Consider the following 20,955-nt stretch of genomic DNA (forward strand, 5'->3'; position numbering starts at 1 on the left):
TTTTGGATTTCCAGCATCCGCAGTAGCTTTTAGCTTTTTGTTTTTATCCCCATAGGACCTATACGGTCCTATAGGTTTTCAGTTTAGACAGCTATTCTGAGGTCAAATTATTTTTTGAGGGACTTTTGGGCTCTTGGATGTATTCCAGCTTTTAAATGTGTTTATAAATACTGGTCTAAGTTTACACACCTTTTGGTAAGAGTCAGATTGTTTATTTGAGGGATTTCTGGGCATTTGGAGGTATTCCAGCTTTTATAATAAGAATTGAGAGTTTTTTTTCAATTCACTCGTGGAATGTGGGTGTCACTGACTAGGCCAGCATTTATTGCCCATCCCTAATTTCCCATGAGAAGTTGGTGGTGAGCTGCATTCTTCAACTGCTGCAATCCACGTGGTGTAGGTACAACCACAGTGCTGTTAGGGAGGGTGTTCCAGGATTTTGACTCAGTGACAGTGAAGGAACAGCAATATATTTCCAAGTCAGGATGGCGAGTAGCTTGGAGGGAACTTCCAGGTGGTGGTGTTCCCATGTATCTGCTGCCCATGTCCTTCCAGATGGTAGTGATCGTGGGTTTGGAAGGTGCTGCCTAAGGGATCTTGGTGAGTTTCTGCAATGCATCTTGTGGATGGTACACACTGCAGCCACTTATTCGTCGGTGGTGGAGGGAGTGAATGCTTATGTATGGGGTGCCAATCAAGTGAACTGCTTTGTCCTGGATGGTGTCAAGCTTCTTGAGCGCTGTTGGAGCTGCACTTATCCAGGCAAGTGGAAAGTTTTCCATCACACTCCTGACTTGTGCCTTGTGAACAGGCTTTGGGGAGTCAGGTGGTGAGTTACTCGCTGAAGGATTCCTAACCGTTGACCTGCTCTTGTAGCAACAGTATTTAGATGGTTAGTCCAGTTTAGTTTCTGGTCAATGGTGATCCCTAAGACGTTGATAGTGGGGGATTCAACGATGGTAATGCCAATGAATATCAAGGGGCAATGGTTAGATTCTCTCTCTTTGGAGATGGTCATTGCCTGACACTTGTGTGGCGCCAATGTTACTTGTTACTTGCCACTTGTCAGCCCCAGCCTGGCCATTGTCCAGGTCTTGCTGCATTTGGACATGGACAGTCTCTGACGATTAGCGAATGGTGCTGAACATTGTGCAATCATTAGCAAACATCCCCACTTCCGACCTTATAATAGAAGGGAGGTCATTGATGAAGCAGCTGAAAATGGTTGGGCCTAGGACACTACCCTGAGGAACTCCTGCAGTGATGTCCTGGAACTGAAATGATTGACCTCAACAACCACAAGCATCTTCCTTTGTGCTAGGTATGACTCCAGCCAGCAGAGAGTTTTCTCCTGATTCCCATTGACTCCAGTTTTGCTAGGACTCCTTGTTGCCATAATTGGTCAAATGCTGCCAACAGCGCTCAAGAAGCTCAAGGGCAGTCATTCTCACTTCACCTCTGGAGCTCGGCTCTTTTGTCTATGTTTGAACCAAGGTTATAACGAGGTCAGGAGCTGAGTGGCCCTGATGGAACCCAAACTGAGCATCAGTGAGCAGGTTAATGCTAAGCAAGTGCTGCTTGATAGCACCGTTGGTGACCCCTTCCGTCACTTTACTGATGATCAAGAGTAGACTGATGGGTGGTAATTGGCCAGGTTGGATTTGTCCTGCTTTTTCTGTACAGGGCATACCTGGGAAATTTTCCACATTGCTGGGTATATGCCAATGTTGTAGCTGTATGGAACAGCTTGGCTAGGGGCACGGCAAGTTCTGGACACAAGTCTTCAGTAATATTGCCAGAATATTTTCAGGGCTCACAGCCTTTGCAGTATCCAATGCCTCCGACTGTTTCTTGATATCACGTGGAGTGAACTGAATTGGCTGAAGACTGGCATTTGTGATGCTGGGGACCTCTGAAGGAGTCGGATCATCCACCTCACACTTATGGCTAAAGGTTGTAGCAAATGCTTCAGCCTTATCTTTTGCACTGATGTGCTGGGCTCCCCCATAAATTAGGATGGGATATTTGTGGAGCCTCCTCCTCCGGTGAGTTGTTTAATTATCCATCACCATTCAGGACTGGTTCATATGTTTATTAAGTGGATAATGGGTGGCAGGTATTGGAGTGGGTGAGGAGGTAGGGGATGTTAATTGTTTAACAAATTTACTTTTAAATACATTTGTAGGGCAGCCTAGTACAGATTTTGCTGTTAAATCACTTTCAATACAGGCCCTGTGCCTGTGATTTACAGGCATGATTATCCTGGAATAAATTTCTAGGCAAGTTCAAGGGCAACTAGCTTAATTCCACAATGGCGGGGATAAATGTCGGAGGCTTCCACAGAGGGTTCTAGGCAGCGTATTTCCGCCCATCTGAAGTTTGAAATTCCCGGGTAAGTATTATGCAGATATGCATACCAGAACTTCCTCCGAGTCTTGGTGCTCAACAGTGGCGAACATCTGAACGTTTGCAAGAACATTTTTAATAATGCACAGAAAATTCTGTAAACCTCAGGAACCTGAAACCAGGTAAAACAGTTGCAATGAGGACCAATGTCCTGTGCCTCAAGGAAGCCTGCAAAATTATTTGACTGGAAACTGCATTGGGCCATTTTTCAGACATTCGGGCAACCATCTAAAACAGGTGTTAGGCCCCTGAAACCTCCTAATGAGTTGCTAAATGCCTGTTCAGGCCATCTCTGAGAAATTGAGCTGCCCTGAGTAGAGCAGATGTTGGTCGGCTCCTCTTATATTTTCTACATGTGGTTGTTGCCGTTACAAGTAGAACAATGTATTATCATTGGAATGGGTAGAGAAATAATTCTGACATTTTCTACTTCATAGCTGTAAGGGTTCCTCAATCTAGCTATTGTCATACTAACTAAACTGGAGATTGTACAGTTAAGTAGAGAGAAGAAATCAAGTTGTGAAACTGGAATAACTTTGAAGTAATTTAGATCTATCCTATGTACAAAGAATGGCATTAGTACTTGAGATGCGTATATGCTAATAAGCAAAATTTAACAATTTAATAGTTAGAAAATATTCAAGAATTGTAACTTACTGCAAGGGATTCCATTTGCTACACAGCAAGCATGTCACAGGAGTAAAAAGCCAAGAAAACAGAGTATAGAAGATCATTGTAAAACATGCATTAAAGTGCACAGTTCCATACAAGGCATAACCATAGGAGTATTTATATTTGAAAGAAACAAGATGAAAACAACTGTCAATTCGAGGTGTTTTTTTTCCAATCTAGAATGATTTCAAATATATCCAAGTTCATGAGCACATGCAATTATCTTTAGTTTGCATCAGACTTGATTGTCTATTCTGATACGTACATATGATAGTTAATGAATTCTAGATTTTATGAAAGATTATTTTAAGTGTATAATTTATACAACAAAGTAACTATAGTCTGGAAGTTATTAAGTGATCCTATCAATGAACAAGAAATTGCAGGGAATGCATCTGTGATTTTCTAATATGTGCTGCCTTTGTGCAAGGCTGAGCTGATGGCCATAGCATTGTAAAAAGTACTTGATTATACAAAGAGTTTTGATGGCATCAAGTAATTAGGCTCACAATATATCACTCAAATACAAAGTGGATGGGTATTCTATATACCAGGATTGACTATCATTTTAGCCAGTGCATGCAATTAGGTGATCAATTCAAACCTATTAAAATTGTAAACAAATGCTGGGTTCACAAAAGCAAAACTTTACACATTCTTAAATTTTAAATTGCAATATAGAGATTGTGATCAATTATAAATAACATCATGTTTAAACATAATTTTATTAACACGCAAAGAATTTGTTTTACCTTTTCCTCTGAGTCCCCTGGCTGGTTTGTAATCACTGTATCTCCCATAGTACCAGGAAATGATGCTTTACAGTTTGCCAACCACTATTTTTGAAAAAAAATGCAAATAGTATTTTTACTAGCTTCAAAATAATATACTTCCTTCTGTCAAATGTTTGTCTTTATAAAATGAATACTATAGCTAACAGAAACAATTCAATAATACATAAAAACAGACTGGTGCATCCCTACATTCCTCAGGCTACAGGTAACGAGCACTCGTTTCTTGAATGTTAAGTAGCAGAAAAGGGGCAAAGACCAGGTCTTCTTCCTTTGTTTTGCTTCATACTTCCTGAGGAAACCACTGCTTGAAACATGTGTGGGGAACTATTTAAATTTTTTGCAAATGAGATTGGAGTGATGTCATGATGGACATAATTTAAATAACATAACTATGCAAATATTAGTTTGGTCTGTCCACAGGAACCACCTTTCCCCAAAATCATGCCTCACAAAATAAGATGCGTTGAAGTTAGAGTTCAATTTTCTAATTTGTGCCACTGCTGGAGCCTAATAAAAGTAGCCTTTATATACGTCTACAGGACTGTGGTCAGGCCTGGGTCTTGTGTGTGAGCCATAATTTAGTGAAGGAAGAAATCCAAAAATTTCTTTGGACACTCTTGATCTCTGTCAGTTGTGTTTCTGGCATTTGCTCCTCCCCACCAATGTGATAGCGATAGAACAGAGACATTTTTTGCTTTTATTGCTTAATGTCAACATCAAGTACAATTGATTCAGATTCTGGTGTCCAATGTAGGAAAATGTCTTGATTGTCAGTAAAAAATAATTGAACTGCACAAATGTGAATTTTTTCCATTTCCATTACTGGTCATCCTGAGGTCTCTAAGTGACACTGGCAATTAATGGTAAGTGGACAACAGTTTTGTGTGCAACTCCAAATTCACATATAGTACTGTTATTGGTAACGTATAATTTTTTTCCATATCATCTTTCATTCAAATATATGGAGCTTAAATTTATGTGAAAAATCATGAATCTAAATTATTCTCCCTTACTATTCCTTGTCTGAAAGCAGTGAATCATCTATTGACAACTCAACAAATAGACAATCTTTAATTAATAGCAATAGGTTATTCAACTATGGTGAACATTATATTCATCTCCTGTCTTATGCTCACCCAAAACCACATAGTCACAGGCTTCCAGAGGTGGTTCATGGATAGCGATTAGCAACAGAAACTAGTCAACTGTTCTATATCCTAGCCCAGGGACATTGGTCTAGAAATTGACTTAGATCCGTTTTCAGTCAAAGAACAATTAATTTCACAAGGTGTGCTACAGAAGCTGGAGACCTGAGGCCTCAGACCTAATTTTATTTATTGTGGCAAACTGCCGGTGACTGTCATGCCTCCAGAGGTAGCTCATCACATTGCTTCCCTCTAATTTAAATGTGTTTAAACTATGCTTAAGTTGGAATAAACAAGATGTTAGGTGATACTTCTTTTTCCAGACAGTAATGAGCTTCTGGAGTGTGTTAGCAGCTGGTGTGGTGTGATTCTCTGCATGGCTTCAAGAGGGAGCTACATGGTTCTTAATTGGGATAGGTATCACATTATAGAAGGTAAGTGGATTAACAGGTAATGAATACCATAGTCCTCATGCTCTCATGGACTAGTTTTGATTGCCTGAGGGGGTAAGAGAGGAATTTTCTAGATTTTTTTTCCCCACCTTATAGGCCATGGTTTTTTTTTGTTAATTTGTTTCTCTTGGAAGATTAGATGGTTGCAGGGGAGAGGGGTAGGAAGCATCTAGTCATGACGTTTCAGTGATCATGATTGTGGGGCAGATTTCCCTTTCTACACATCATTTCCTTATGATCAAAATTTAGACCAACTGCCTCATCAGATGCAGCATTAGTTAAGTCCTATGAAGGGGAGGGAGGAAAACAGAAAGTGGACTTGTGGGCCAGCAGTGGCCTACAATGGATCTGGGGGAGCACTCCTGCTGCATCTAGCTCTACATGGAGATATGCAAAAAAAAAAGGTTTATGTGGTGCCCTCCACTTGCAAGTCAGGTGTCCAGCCTCCGGAAGGGGCCCTTAAATAAGCTTTTTGTCCCATGTGCAAGGAGACTATTGCTTTTTAGGGCAGCCACCAGGGAAAGCTGCCTTTACCAATATAGCAGTGCCCGTAAGGGAAGAGCAGAATAATTTAAACCCGGAAAATGTTTGCAACTTGATCAATATCTCACACATTAAGTCCAACTGTAGAACCCCAACTACCAAATTTGCTGAAAGTGGCGAGCTCAGCCCACAGCAGGGATCAAATCTGAGTCTCCTGGTTACTGCCACACTTTACACTGAACTGCCTATATGCATTTTCATTAACTAACAAGCTCATCCCTGAAATTATTAAAATTGAATATCTTAATACAAAACGATAGAATGCATTCTCACTTTAGGCAATAAACTTGCCCAGCCAGTGTATACCACAGATACAGGGCAAAATTCTCTTGGTTGAACAATTTGTACAGTTTTGACATTCTCTACCAGTGAAACATTTTTGTATTAACAATACCAATCAATCTGTGGTCCCTCTGAGTGAGATTTCCAAGTCGGTACCAAATTGGGTGCACTTCTGTACTGGAGGTCCTTTAGGAGCCACATTGAAATTATCTAAATGCATTTCATGTCAAACTCTTATAGATAATTTGTGTTTTTTTTTTAAACACACTTCTATTGCATATAATTCAAAGAGGCAGTGTTAACAGGAATTACTGGCTCATGTGCTGGAAATGACCAGATGTTATTTGGCAAAGGAGCAGGGGAGAAGTACTCAAAAAGAGAAAAGCACATTTATAATTACAGTTATAGATAATAAAAATGTCGAGAGTTTTAATTAGATAAATAAACATTTAATAATGTAATATCAGAGTGTTTTTTGGCATGTTCTGAAAGCCGACTAACCAATTGTGCAGCTTCTTTCTTGTTGTTGTATGTGTCCAAATATTCCTGTAGTTCTAAGACATTGAACTTGAGTCTTTCAAGAAGCCCACAAGAAATCAGCTGGAGGAGAGAGAATTGCTGTAAGTATATACCATTTTGAACATATATAAACTTAAAAAATACAAACCTTGTGCTCACAAGCCTTAAGTACTAACTTTTTGTTGAAAGTATTAGAATCCTATGAATTTACTGTTGTAGAGTTAAACTGACTCAGTTTTTCACTAGCTTTTCACAGGAATGGTAGAGTCTGCATTTTTCTGAAAATTACCCTTGATTGGCTAGGGGTGCCTGCAATTATGGTTGATTTTTGCGGAAGTACTGTAAGATGCGAGATTAGATATAGTCATGTTTAATGCAGAATGGGAATGCTTTTATATAAATCTGCAGATATCCATATGAGACGATCTGTTTACCACACTCTCACTTATGGGTACTGATGCCATGGTCAAAATATGGAAAATGTGACTCTCAATACATTTATTTTTAAAATGTTGTTTTACAAGTGTTTTGGAGCTGTGCAATTTTAAAGCTTCCATCTGACTGTTAATTACTTGCTCAATATATATTATTTATAAATACATATATATATATGGTGAGCCACTGAATCCGGAGATCATCTACAAACAAATGAGGAATTGAACAACATGTCTTGTGGGTCTCAGTCACAAGTCTGATAAACCTATAATCACTGGGAGCCAAACTGGAAAGCCCTCCAAAATGGGAACGAGGATCGTGATGCATGATTAATCTGCACCCATTGATTGCGATACAGGCAGCATGCTAACTTTGTGCTGCCTGCTCCTTTGAATGGTTTCTCTGTTCAGTCAACACTAACTACACCGTTCATTGGCTAAATGCATCAGCAGGGGTCAGTATCATGAGTGTCCAACGCCATTTAAAGGCAGCCCACATTGGTTAAAGCTAGCCCAACCTGTCCAACCTTTCATCGTAAGATAACCCCTTCACCCCAGGAATCAGTTAAGCAAACCTTCTCTGCACTGCTTCAAATGTAATTATATCCTTTCTTAAAGGGACCAGAATTGTACGCAGTACTCCAGATGTGGTCTCACCAATGCCCTGTACGACTATAGCAAATCTTCCCTACTTTTATACTCCATTCCCCTTGCAATAAACAACAACATTCCATTTGACTTCCTAATCACTTGCTGTACCTGCATACTAACTTTTTATGATTCATGTACAGAATCCAGATCCTTCAGCGCCACAGAGTTCTGCAATCTCTCGTCATTTAAATAACATGCTGCTTTTTTATTCTTCCTGCCAAAGTGGACAAATTCGCATTTTCCCATGCTTGACTTCACAATGACAGCCACCAACTCAGATACTGACACGATGCTCATCTTTCAGGATAGATTAGAGGCAGAATCTGCATATGGTTAGAAAATGGGCACAAGTGGGTTGCAGCCAATGGGCCAGAATAGTACAGGTGCCATCTCACCAGAGTGCAAGATTGCACATGAGTTTTATTGAGAGGACTCATATGAAGGCTTCTATGGGGCAACCTACAGAAGAAGGCTGATTGGTATGTCCGATCAAATACTTGATACATTACAAAGCCTGCCAAAAAGCAAGCTCGGACTGCTGCCATCATTGATATGGATTTCAGTGTGAAAAGGGGCTTGCGGAGTGTCACAGCAGTCCAGCAGGCTGTCTTCCAACAGATGACTATGATTGCTGAGGGGCCGAAACCAGGGTTCAGCAGTAGCTCTGTGTGGGGCACAAACCTGCTAGCCTCTCTTCGGAAAATAACATTTGCCCTATCCTTGCCACATTGCCAGTGCACTTGCTGTTGCCTGTCAGCCAGCCAGCTCATTGGGAAGCCTACCAGAAAGAACATGGAGGTGTCTGATACCAACTTGGCACAGGATTTTTCACTTGGAGCCCATCCTTTCCAGCAAGTGCTGGCCAATTCTACTAGCAAACTTGTGGAGCCAACCATGATGCAAACGTCTGTTGGCCGATGTCTCAGCTATCGCTGCAGCACAAACATTAGTCTGGGTGCAGCAGTGGAAGCTCAGAGTGAAGCCTCCAACACATTACTAGGATTGCTGAGGCACTGTCCCCACAAGTAACAGTGGCATGGCGAAGCACGGAGCTGCTGTCCTCTCTCAGGATGGCAGCACCTGTCCTCTCATACCTGTCACTCTTTCAGTGCCACTGCTGTTGCCAGCCAGCCAGCTGCTGCCCATTCCGAGATGGTGCAGTGCAAAGCTGAGCCTTCTAGAGCTAGAGCTGCTCGCAGTCATCCTGCAAGGCCATCTTCAGTCTTCCCCATTGAAAGTCAGCAGCCTTCTACAATTGCAGCAAGAATCAGTACAAATCACTCCAAAACTAACCTGAAAGCAGCTGATAATCCCTTTGAATAGCACTAGTGGGGGATCCTTCCTGCTGCTGAGCACATGTTCAGGTGTGCATGTTTAAGAGACAGAGTTAACTGGAGTGTTGAGCTTCAAAATGTCAGTGCTGGCATCAAATCAGTGTTACACACTTACTGACATCACAATCTGCCTACACTGCATACTTCCGCTGGATGCTCCCTGCACGTGTGAGAACTCCCTTGCCAAAATGGCACCTGGTATCAGAGGTATTTGTGTATGCTGTGCCATCTTAGAGGCAAAAAAGTTCTTGTTGCGTTGAGAGACCAAGAGCTATGGAGTCAAATTTCGTGGCCATTATTCCTACTTAATACCTTTATGGGAGTACCATCACCACAAGGACTGCAGCAGATTTAGAAAATCATTACCTTTGCAGGACTACTAAGGATGTGCAATGAACGTGGATTTGTAAACATTGTCTGCGCCCCAAGTATAATTTAAAAGAAAAGTTTAAACTGTATCATAGCCAAAACAAAGCTCATTTTGTCTCTGTGGCATGCTAACAAGGATTTTCCATGAAATGCATTGCTGTTGTTGCTAAGTGTACCTGCATCTTAAATGCATTTTTGAAGGTTTTCTTCGAGGTTTTCAGCTAAATCATAAATAGCAAATAGAAAGGGGCCATTTTCTGTCCAAGCATATTTCATTAACATTTTAAAACATAATTATATAATATTTCAACAAGGAGAAGCACGCTTTAACAATAATTGCAACATTATAATTGATCCAGATTTAGTTCGCTAAACTGGGTAGCTGTGATTTACATTTATTGTATTATTAATTCCCTTCTAAATATATTTTGTCATCAGAGAGACTTAAGAGAAGTTTGAGTTTTAATACTACTGGTATTTTAAATATTTCCTGTTGATATAAACAATTTGGAAAATTATAATGCTAAACATTTGAAAAGCATACATAGATTACATTAAATGTACTTCTAATCAAAGTAAATTGAAAAGAGTTAAAAGTTTTAACAATAAATAAGTATTCATCTTCATTGTAATAATTTAATGAAAAAATTCTCAGTCAACAGATACTTACAGTTTCAGCATCTAAGAAGACTGTGGGACAATCTGAGCATGAGGTGAGCACCTCTGAAGAACTCATAAATTTTGATCCTATTCCTCGCAGACTGTCTCCAAGGAAACTTGCAGCATCCCAGGTTAGGGAACAGAATTTCCTCTGAATACACTGGAAAATGATTGCAATTAGTTTACTACTACTATCTCTGTTTTCAATATCTGGTTCAATTAATTTATACCTATTTTCAATTGCTTTTCCATCCTGAAAGCTAACAATTAGTTTTCTCCATTAATTATCACAGAACAACAGAATAAATACAGCACAGATGGAGGTCATTAGGCCCATCATATCTGCATTGGCACTCTGAAGGAGCAACTTACTTAATGTCATTCTCCCACCTTCTCCCCATAACCCTGCACATTCTTCCTTTTCTGATAACAGTGTAATTCCTGTTTTAATGCTTTGATTGAACCTGCCTCCACCACACTCTCAGGCATGGCATTCCAGTTTTTCATGTTGCATTTGCTTCTTTTGCCAGTTACTTTAAATCTGTGCCTTCTTGATCCTTTTGCGAGTGGAAACAGTTTCTTCCTATCTGCTCTGTCCAGGCCCCTCATGATTTTGACTACCTCTATCAAATCTCCTCTCAGCCTTCTCTGCTCAAAGCAAACAATCCCAACTTCATTCTATTTTCATAACTGAAGTTCCTCACCCCTGGAACTATTCTCGTGAATCTTTTCTGCATTCTCTTCACACCTTTCCTAAGTGTGGTGCCCAGAACTGGACGCTGAGTGTCTTAAACAGATTCAACATAACCTCCTTGCTCTTGTACTCTATGCTCCAATTAATAAAGCCTAGGATACTGCATGCTTTATTAACCACTCTCGCAACCTGTCCTGCCACCATCACATGTACACCCAGGTCTCTCTGCTTCTACATCCCCTTTAGAATTGTACCCTTTATTTTATATTGTCTCTCCATGTTCTTCCTACCAAATGAATCACTTCACATTTCTCCACATTGAACTTCATCTGCCACCTTTCTGCCCATTTCACCAACCTATCTATGTTCTTCTGAAGTTCTACACTATCCCCCTCACAGTTTACAATGCTTTCAAGTTTTGTATCATCTTCAAATTTTGAAATTATGCCCTGTACACCAAGATCTAGGTCATTAATATATATCAGGAAAAGCAAGGGTCCCAACTCTGATCCCTAGGAAACTCCACTACAAACCTTCCTCCAGCCCAAAAAAACACCCATTAACCACTACTCTCTGTTTCCTGTCACTGAGCCAATTTCATATCCAATTATGCTGTAATTTTATTTAGAACTGAAATACAGGACATAACACATAGAAGCAGGATTTTTATGTTTTTGGTTATCAGGTTCTCTTTGTCTAGTGAACGCTAGCTGCGCCCTTGAAATTAACACATTAGTTGGTGCTTGAAGCAATATAGGCAGAGAGACCAATTAACTGAACAGACACAGGTAGTTTATTGGAACTAAGAACAGAGCACTGACACCCTGTGTGCTTCTTCAATCACCTCCAGCTCTAGACTTACAGTTACCCAAGAAGCCCGCGGCGTGTAGTGATTGATCAATAGAGTCACATCGTCAACTAACTACATTCTCTTAAAGGTACATAGCACTCCACTTTACCACATCCCTCCTCTTATACTTGAAAGTACAATTGACAAGCATCATAGCATCCCAATTATTTACATGAATAACTATTTAAAGTCAGGTCTCTCAGGAGGCTTCCTCGGATGTTTTGAGCGTCGTATCTCAACGGCCTTGGCTGGTTTTTCTGAGATACCTTTTTCAGGGGTCAACTATCCACCAGGCTCTTCGGTGGAAGTGGGCAAGTTTGTGTCTTTGACTTTCTCAGGTCCAACAGGCCACACTGGTACTTCCAAATCGTTTGATATTTCTTCCATGTGTGGTGCAGACTCACATGCAAATGATGACGGCATTCCTTCTTGTGAGACTGTCTCTCTTCACCAGAGATGATCCTCGTGTTGCCTAATTATTAGGCCGCTTACCGACACATTATAGGGGAGAGACTATGGTGGCAGCAGACATGGGAGATCGGACTTCGTAGACATCCATCCACTATGTCTATTAGTAAAAAGGAACATCGTGCCCAAGCAGGTTCCCACGTAGTAAACATGGAGGCGCACTCATGGCCACCCCGGCCATTTGCAGGAGTGCATCGGAGCAAAGGGGGGTAGCTTTTGTACCTGCTGGCATTGAAGACAACTTTTGACTAGGGTTTTGATGTCCGCGTCCATCCCTGGCCATCACAAGTAGCTGTGCATGAGCATCTTCATCCTACTAATGCCAGGGTGAGCGCTATGTAATTCAGCCAGTATTGGCCTTCGCCCTCTCGGGGGCATGATAACCCTTGCTCCGCAGAGTAATATGCCGCCTTGGCAGGTCAGCTCATATCTGTGATTGAAACAGGGCTTCATGTCATCAGACTTTCACTTGCCTGACCAAGCGTTCAAGGCCTGCTCCCGGACTTGAGATAAAAGAGGATCTTGGCTTGTCTGCTCATAAATTTGTTTGGCCTAGGCAGGGGAGGAATCCAAAAATTTAGTACTAGGACAAGTTCCTGGGGAATTGGATCCTTCACGTTGTTATCTGGCAGGGGAAGGCGGCTCAGCCCATCAGCATTTGCAATCTGGCTTCTCGATTGGAATAAAAGTGTACATGTAAGCAGCCAATAATAGTGCTTACCTCTGGATGCGAGCAGATGTGATGGGGGGTATCGCCTTATCCTCTCCAAATAATCCCAGCAGAACTTGTGATCAGATATAATGTGAAAATGGTGACCGGCGAGGTATTGATGGAATTTCCAAATGCCAAACACAACAGACAAGCCCTCTTTCTCAATTTGAGAATATCGTCACTTTGCAGCACTGAGTGTACGAGATGTATAACCAATCGGTTGTTTGGAGCCATCCGCCATTCAATGTGAAAGTACAGCCCCTACTCCATAAGGGGTTGCGTCACAAGTTAAAATCAATTCTTTCTTTGGGTCAAAGTGGACCAGTAGGGCCGATAATCTTAACATTTGCTTTACCTTCAGAAACACATCCTGGTGCAGAGCTTATCAAATCTATCCGTGGTTTTTCTTAAACAATGCATATAACAGAGTCAGTATGGTTGATAGATTTGGGGGAAATCGTCCATAGTAGTTTATCATGCCTAAGAAGGCCTGTGAGTTCTGTAGTGTTTTCGGTCCAGGTGCCTCGTAAATAGCCTTGACCTTTTCTTCCACAGGATGCAGGCCCTGTGTGTCGACCTTATGGCCCAAATAAACTACCTCTTTGGCTTGGAAAAGACATTTTTATCGTTTCAAATGCACCCCCGCTTGTGAGAAGCATTTCAGCACCTCCTCCAAATTAGCTAAGTGTTTTTCGTCAGTTCGTCCAGTGACTAAGACATCAACCAGATAAACAATGACATGGGGCAGATTTTTCATGGTACGCTGGAAAATAGCACACACCGATGAGACCCCAAAAGGTAGTTGAGTACATTGATACAATCCTTGATGTGTATTGATGGTCATGAGTTCCCTAGAGCCTTCTTCCAACTCTACCTGCTGGTAGGCGTGGCTCATGTTGAGTTTTGAATATGTGATGTCCCCTGCCAATTTTGTATATAACTCGTCAATCTTCAGTTGGGTGTCTATCAAGCTTGGCCACTCTGTTTACAGTTAACTTATAGTCACCACATAAGCGAACACTTTGGCCTGGCTTCAGTACGGGTTCTATGGGCGCTGCCCACACGGAAAATTGCACCGGTTGTAAGATACGCAACTTTTCCAGCCTCTTTATCTCGGTCTCAACCTTGTCCCATAGGGCATAAGGGACTGGTCTGGCTCTGATAAACCAGGGGTTGTATTAGGGTCTATTTGGATTTTGGCTTGTAGCCCATGAATCCTTCCTAGCTTGTCAATGAAAACGGAAGCGTACTTTTGTAACAATTCCTGTAAGTTTCGCCTTCCAATTTGAAAAATCTCAGCCCATTGCAATTTAATCTTTTTTGAGCCAGTTGCGACCGATTAAACTGAGGCTTGGCCCAGCTACTACTATAAGGGGTAAATTTGCAGACTGATCCCCGTACTGCACCAGGGCTTGACATATCCCTTCCACTCTTATTTCTTCACCCTTATATGTTTTTAATTTAGTGTCCGATTGTTCCAAACTCAAATGATAGACTCCTTTATTCAAGTCTCTGAACCTATGTTCTCCTATGACAGACGTTGATGCCTGAGTATCGACCTCCATCTTGATGGGTTGTGCATTGACTCTAATGACTACCTGGATTGGCTCAGTTCTGCCCACTTTCAGGTTGTATAATGAATAGATGTCAGATTCTGCTTCCTCTGTTTCTTCAACGAGACAGATTTTGTGATTTCTACCTTTGTTTTTAAAATGCTGTCTCAGCCTATCTTGACAGTGCCGCATTATGTGACCATTGTAGTGGCAGAAAAAGCTTTTGATATTTCTGAACTGTCAATCGCCTGCAGGCTTCCTGGATGCATTTCTCTCATTAATATCGTGGATTTTCACTGTAGTACTGTTGTTCTTCAATGGTCTGTGCATAGTGGACATTCTCCGCCTTTCTGCGGAGTCCGACGTTTTTGTGTCTTTTGTTATCAGCCCTTCCTGCCCTACAAGACGGACGACGCCATTTTGTGTAACTTTTATTGTCTCCGAGTCTCTAACAGCGCTCTCCATGACTGTTGCCAATTCTAATGCCTTACTGAAGTCTAGATTAGTTTCAGATAGCAATCGCTTTTGAATAGCATCGTCCCCGATTCTATATATCAGTCTCTCAACATGTCATTAATTGAATTCTCAATATTCCGTTAATTCCTTTAAAGCAACTACATAGCCAGCGATTGTCTTTCCTGGAAGCCTAGTCCTCGAATTTAATTTAAAATGCTGCATAGTGACTGATGGCTTTGGCTTCAGGTGGTTTCTTACAATGTTTACTAACTCGTTGAAATCTTGGTATCAGGGTGTTAGGTGACGTGAGGCAGATCAGCCCATATGTTTTGCTTCCACATGTGGACAAAAGAATTGCCCTCTTCTTGTCCTCCCCTGCGATGTCGTTAGCGGTAAAGAAGAACACTAGGTGTTCAACATAATGAGACTAGTCATCGGAAATGGGGTCAAATGGTTCAAGATGCCCAAACCGCGGCATACTCGATGACTAAGGACACTGCGCTTTCAAACAACTTTCAAGGCAGTGGCGAAGTAATGTAGCTGGCTTACCGCAGCTTTCTTGATTGCCGTCAATTGATTCAGTTTACCCTCGTAGCCAGTTTTATGCTTTTGCTTATCAGGTTCGCTTTGTCCGGCGAATGCTAACTGCACCCTTGATATTGACACATTAGTTGGTGCTTGAAACAATATAGGCAGAGAGACTGATTAACTGAATGAACACTGGTAGTTTATTGGAACTAAGAACAGAACACTAACACCATGTGTGCTTCTTCGATCACCTCCAGCTCTAGACTTAGTTACCCAAGAAGCCCGTGCTGTGTAGTGATTGGTCAATACATAGTCACATGGTCAACATTCTCTTATAGGTGCTCAGCACTCCACTTTACCACATCGATCAAACATCAATGTGTTTACTCAACAAGAATTCAGCATGTTCAGTTATGTTTCTCTGTGATGGCCACGTGCTTCCTCACAAAGATTGAAGAAAACATCTTAAGCCACTCTTAAAACATCTTAAGCGACTCTTATGGGGATCCCAGAAGACTGTTTGAGGACAGCATTGAAGAAGCATGTAAGCAGCTCCCCTGCCTTTTAATTGGGATGCGAAAAGACGCAAAAGGATAGAGTAAAGAGGAAAAAAGGACCTTAAAATTGGATTAATGTGCAAAGATTTATGGAGTAGAAATTGGCATGCCCATTTTATGATCAACGACCAGTACAACAACTCACATTCAGCATGCTGATGGGGCCTAAAAACTAATTCTTCCTTGGCTCCTTATATTAGCAAGCCTATCAGAGCTTTTAAAAAAAAAATCCATGGGACATTTCTTTGGGAGTCCAACCCAATGAACTGGCCCTAGCTCCACTGGTGGAACCTGCAGCCACCCACATGGAGGCCAGTAACCATACCTTAGTGGCCGTACCAGCCTCCATAGACATACCTGTTCCCAACCTGAGCCACTAGAACGGGTGTGGTGAGTCTGCATCCCTGGCTCTACTCCCAATAACATTTGCTTCAGAAGACGTGGGCATCTCTGACAAGGCAAATGAAGAGCTCAAGAAACAGTGGATACAAGTGGGGATTTGGCAGATTTAATATTCCAGCATGTTACAATTAAATATTGTGGTTATGACAGTATACATCTAAAAAGGCAAACGCCAAATGTATTTAACTTTGCGAATTTGAAAACAAATAAATGCCAAATGAGTAATACTGTTAAGAAAGTTGAAGGAAAGTGCTGAGAAAGTAAAATTTTACTTATCAATGAAAGAAGTTCTGATACAAAATTATCGGTAAATAATTCATTTTAGTCATCTTTTAAGGTAGAAGCAATACCTTCAGATTTGCTATCCATTCAGAACATTTTACAAAATTGCAAATAATCTCTGCAGATGTATATACTCAGGTAGGATATAAACTATATAAAGTTAGGCACTTTACAGCCTTCCGGACTTAACATTGAGTTCAGCAACTTCAGATCATGAACTCTCTCCTCCATCCTCACCCCTTTTTGTTCCCCTTTTTTCAAATATTTATTTTTAAATTTTTATATATACTTCCCCCCCCCATTTCTATTATTATTTATAAAATGTATTTCCATTTGTTGTTTTATCCCCACCTTTTAGCCTATTTTGATCCTTGCTCTCACACTGTCCCCTCCCCCCACAACACCCCCACTAGGGCTATCTGTCACTGGCTCATCCTGCTTTCTACTCTTAATGTCACCATTAGCACCTCCTTTAGCCAGTATCACCACCATCAACACCCCTTCAACCTTTTGTTTATGACATCTTTTGCAATCTCTCCTTTGCCTCCACCTGTCACTGGCCTTCTATCCAACTTCATCTGTTCCACCCCCCTTGTACAGTATATATTTCACCACATTTCTACTTCTCTGTAGTTCTGAAGAAGAGTCATCTGGACTGGAAATGTTAACTCTGTCTTTCTCTCCATAGATACTGTCAGACCTGCTGAGTTTCTCCACCAATTTTTGTTTTTGTTTCAGAATTCCAGCATCCGCAATATTTTGCTTTTATCTTAGGGTATAAAGTATAGTACTTTGGAAAAATATGTACAAACCAAAATGGATTCTCACCTGAAACAGGGAAGAGAACACATGAAAAGTATGGACTGCACATGAACCATCAGAATCGGACATGAGTTGATTGATGTGGGTGCGCCATGCTTCTTCTGCATCGTCACATGCTTTAGGCTGAAAGGCTGCAAGTATTGCAGAAAAGAAAGGCGAGGGAGGGGGTGATGTACGAAGATCATGAAGCCCATCCCTGTCCCCTTCAGCAAAGCTGCAAGAAAGTAACATAAACATCATGTTGCAAGTTTTACATTAAAAAATAGGATTAACAAAACTAAATCAATTTAATGGCTCTCCCTTTGGACTGCAAGCCCAATCAATTCTGTTACAGTCAGGGGCTTGCTAGTCCCTCTTCTAGTCTTGGATTGCTTAGCTCGACATATCAGCCCTTGCTTCACTCCCATATCCACTCAGTTTCTGTTCCAGGCTCTGGCAAGTATAGTTTATAATGGAATTCTTCAGGTAACCAGCAGTAGAGTAAAGAGCAGATGGGCAATCAGAGTTCCTATTCCATTGTAGAATGTGTAGGTTGGCTGGAGATGAATGAGACTTAGTGTGGAATCGTCCCAGATTTGAATTAAGTGCAGTAGTGGGCATGAAAAATGACGTTTTACCAGCCGCATTTTCATGCCATATCGTTGCTTCCTGGCATGTCCTGCCTCATGAATGATGCATTCATGTGCAACACGCAGGATTGCTGGCTGGTGGCCTCTGATTTGCACGCCACGCTGTTACCTCGCCACTTCCTCACTCTGGCGCCATATTTTAACTGCAGCCGCGCGCACAGTTCTCAATGCATGCAGCCCAGGACTGCTCCAGTGAAGACATGGCCCAAAAATCCAAGAGGAGTGCAGGCTCCCGATTCACTGACACATCCCTGGGACACCTTTGGACGCCGTGGAGGCATGCCGCAATGTCCTCTACTCCTGCTCTGGCTGCAGGAGGCCCATCAGTCTCACCTCTCCGGCTTGGGAGGCGGTGGCAGTAGTGGTCAATGCCATTGCTGCACACAAGTCGGCCATCCAGTGCAGAAAAAGGATGAATGATCTCATCCGTGCCGCCAGAGTAAGTCAACCATCTCACCACTCTCAACTCACCCACTCACAGCCCCATCACACATTCACTGACATCTCACTCACTGCCAGCTCAAGGGACATCACCACTCTCATTCTCATACACACCCTCAAGTCTATCTGGCCTCATCTCCTCTGGAGATCACCTCCTCATCTCATCCATGGCTCTACTCAACACACGCCCACACCTGGCATCCTTCTCATTTGGCCTGGCATGCACCTTGCTCACACTCTCTCCATCTGTCTTTATGCAGGACAAAATCGCATACAATCCACGGGAGAGGTCTCAGACCGGGGTTGGAGTGCTGAACATCAAGGTCCTCACTCTGTTCGAGAGCTGCACATTGGAGCTGGCCGGTGAGGATGTGGACCATTCCTGCAGCAACGGTGAGGTCGCCAGCAAGCATCCACGTGAGGGTCCTGCACCACATCATCGCTCTGTCAAGACTACTGAGTCTACTATTCTGTACATAACATGGCTGCCAAGCACTAATAACCTCCATTTTTTCTCCTAAGCACATCTGCCACGTCACCCTCAGGTAAGCTTGACCCTGACCCCGGCGCCATGAGCACCCCGGATGAGGGCCCTGAGGGCAGCACCGTTGAAAACCCATCACGACACTCATCCACACTCTCCACCAGTACAGCGACACACGCCTGGGTGGGACCTAGATATAGAGCAGCCTTGAGTTCACAATCTGGTGAGCACAGCACACAATTTGTTCCACAGCAGGTGGAGGCAGGGATAGCCGAGGTCGTTGGCACTTGGGAGGACTGCTGGAGGCAAGGAATCTGCTGAATCCAAGTCAAATGATGAGCCTCTGGACTCGGTCATACCTCAGTTGTTGGTGCTGCAAAGACAATCATGGGAGCATCAGGAAGGGATGTCAGGTGCACCCCTCAGATTGCAAGGGACGATGGAGGAGCCCATCCATTTTCAGTCTGAGGCGATAGTGCCAGCATGCCAACACACTAAGGCTAACATTGGCAGGATGGCAGCTGCCATGGACACCTTGGTCCAGGACACTGGTCCTGCACTGGTGTCCGGGCTGAACTCCATCACTGGTCATAGTTGGCCTCCAACAGCGTCAACACACAAGGGGTACGGAGCAGTTCGACCTCACTCCAGCTTGCCCTTCTCCTCAAGGAGTCAGCCAGGGGCTGTTCAGCACCCATAGGGAGGAGGACCAGCAGCTTGACAACCCGGGGCCATCCATCCAGGTGACTCCAGGAATGTCTGGCCGATCCAAATCTCCTCTTCCCACGACCCCATCATCTCCAGCTCCACAGGCCGAGCAGAGTGCACCTGGCCCACAGCAGGATGCCCAAAGCAGGTCAGGGTCCTCCAGGTATCGCATCTCCAGGGGACGCTTGCTGAAGTCATCACAGACAACAGAGCGTAGCAGTCAGCAGGCTGTCCCCACCTCCACTGTGGATGTCGGGGGTGCACCAAGATGTAGTGGCAGGGTAGGAAGGTTAAGAAGATGTAGTTGCACTGTGTGGCCACAGGTATTAATCACTTGTACATAATGTTCACTATTGCAAATAAACTCCCAAGAATGTCTCCTTACGTATGGCTCCTTTATAAAGATAAAAGCATGTGTTTCAGTCCAGGGCCTCTTCCCTGTGCACTTTGCAACCTTCGGAGCACTCACTGGACACATCAGTGATGCCTGCACCTCAATATGGCTTGTCATTGCTGCCAGAATGTCGTGGGCAGGCGTCATAAAGTTCCATCATTATCTCTGTGCGCTCTCAGCATCTTTGAGGTGGGGTTGGCCCCCCATCTCTTCAGCCTCTGTGTCCGGTGACAGTGTGGTCCTGAAGGGATAGGTGCTGAAGGCTGACAAAGGATCAGGTGCACTTAAAGTTTCACAGCTGCATCTCCAAGATATGTGGGAGGTAAATTTGACATGGGAGGATGATTCCGGCATGCGGGCACAATGATGAGATGTAAATGCAATAAAATTAAGTTCTCGACATTGGACAGTGGGAAACATGGCCTGCCATTGATGGGTGGAGTGGTCGATCGCAAGTTGGTTTCATGACGGCATAAAACTAATTTTTGGCTTTCTTGCCATATTGTCCGCTCATGCTGCCAAACATGCCTGCCTCCAATAGCCAGCAGAATATTCTGGCCTTAGTCTGTGTTTACTTAAGCAATTACAATTAATCCTAGCTACTTTTAAAATGCTGCAATTAAATCAAAGCAAAACTGCAATTATCAAGGTTGAGGTCAGTTTTACTTCAGATTTTTCCATTTGGTTTGACTACCTGAAGCCAATATTTAGACT

General features: G+C 42.7%; 1 protein-coding gene across 5 annotated transcripts in view; it reads right to left on the bottom strand.

Moving 5' to 3' along the window:
* Positions 1-20,955, bottom strand: part of LOC144682720 (protein furry homolog) — a 520,809-nt gene that overhangs the window by 21,966 nt on the left and 477,888 nt on the right. For 3 of the 5 annotated variants that reach the window (XM_078545350.1, XM_078545349.1, XM_078545352.1), the window contains exons 55-58: positions 17,592-17,799; positions 10,272-10,421; positions 6,796-6,894; positions 3,813-3,914 (exon numbers count right to left, since the gene is read on the bottom strand). In XM_078545350.1, coding sequence (XP_078401476.1) covers positions 3,813-3,914; positions 6,796-6,894; positions 10,272-10,421; positions 17,592-17,799 — 559 coding nt within the window. The remainder of the gene's footprint in view (positions 1-3,812; positions 3,915-6,795; positions 6,895-10,271; positions 10,422-17,591; positions 17,800-20,955) is intronic. The other 2 variants (XM_078545351.1, XM_078545353.1) reach the window with 1 other exon arrangement.

Source organism: Cetorhinus maximus, chromosome 7 (genome assembly GCF_964194155.1).
Source record: "Cetorhinus maximus chromosome 7, sCetMax3.hap1.1, whole genome shotgun sequence".
Classification (NCBI taxonomy): domain Eukaryota; kingdom Metazoa; phylum Chordata; class Chondrichthyes; order Lamniformes; family Cetorhinidae; genus Cetorhinus; species Cetorhinus maximus.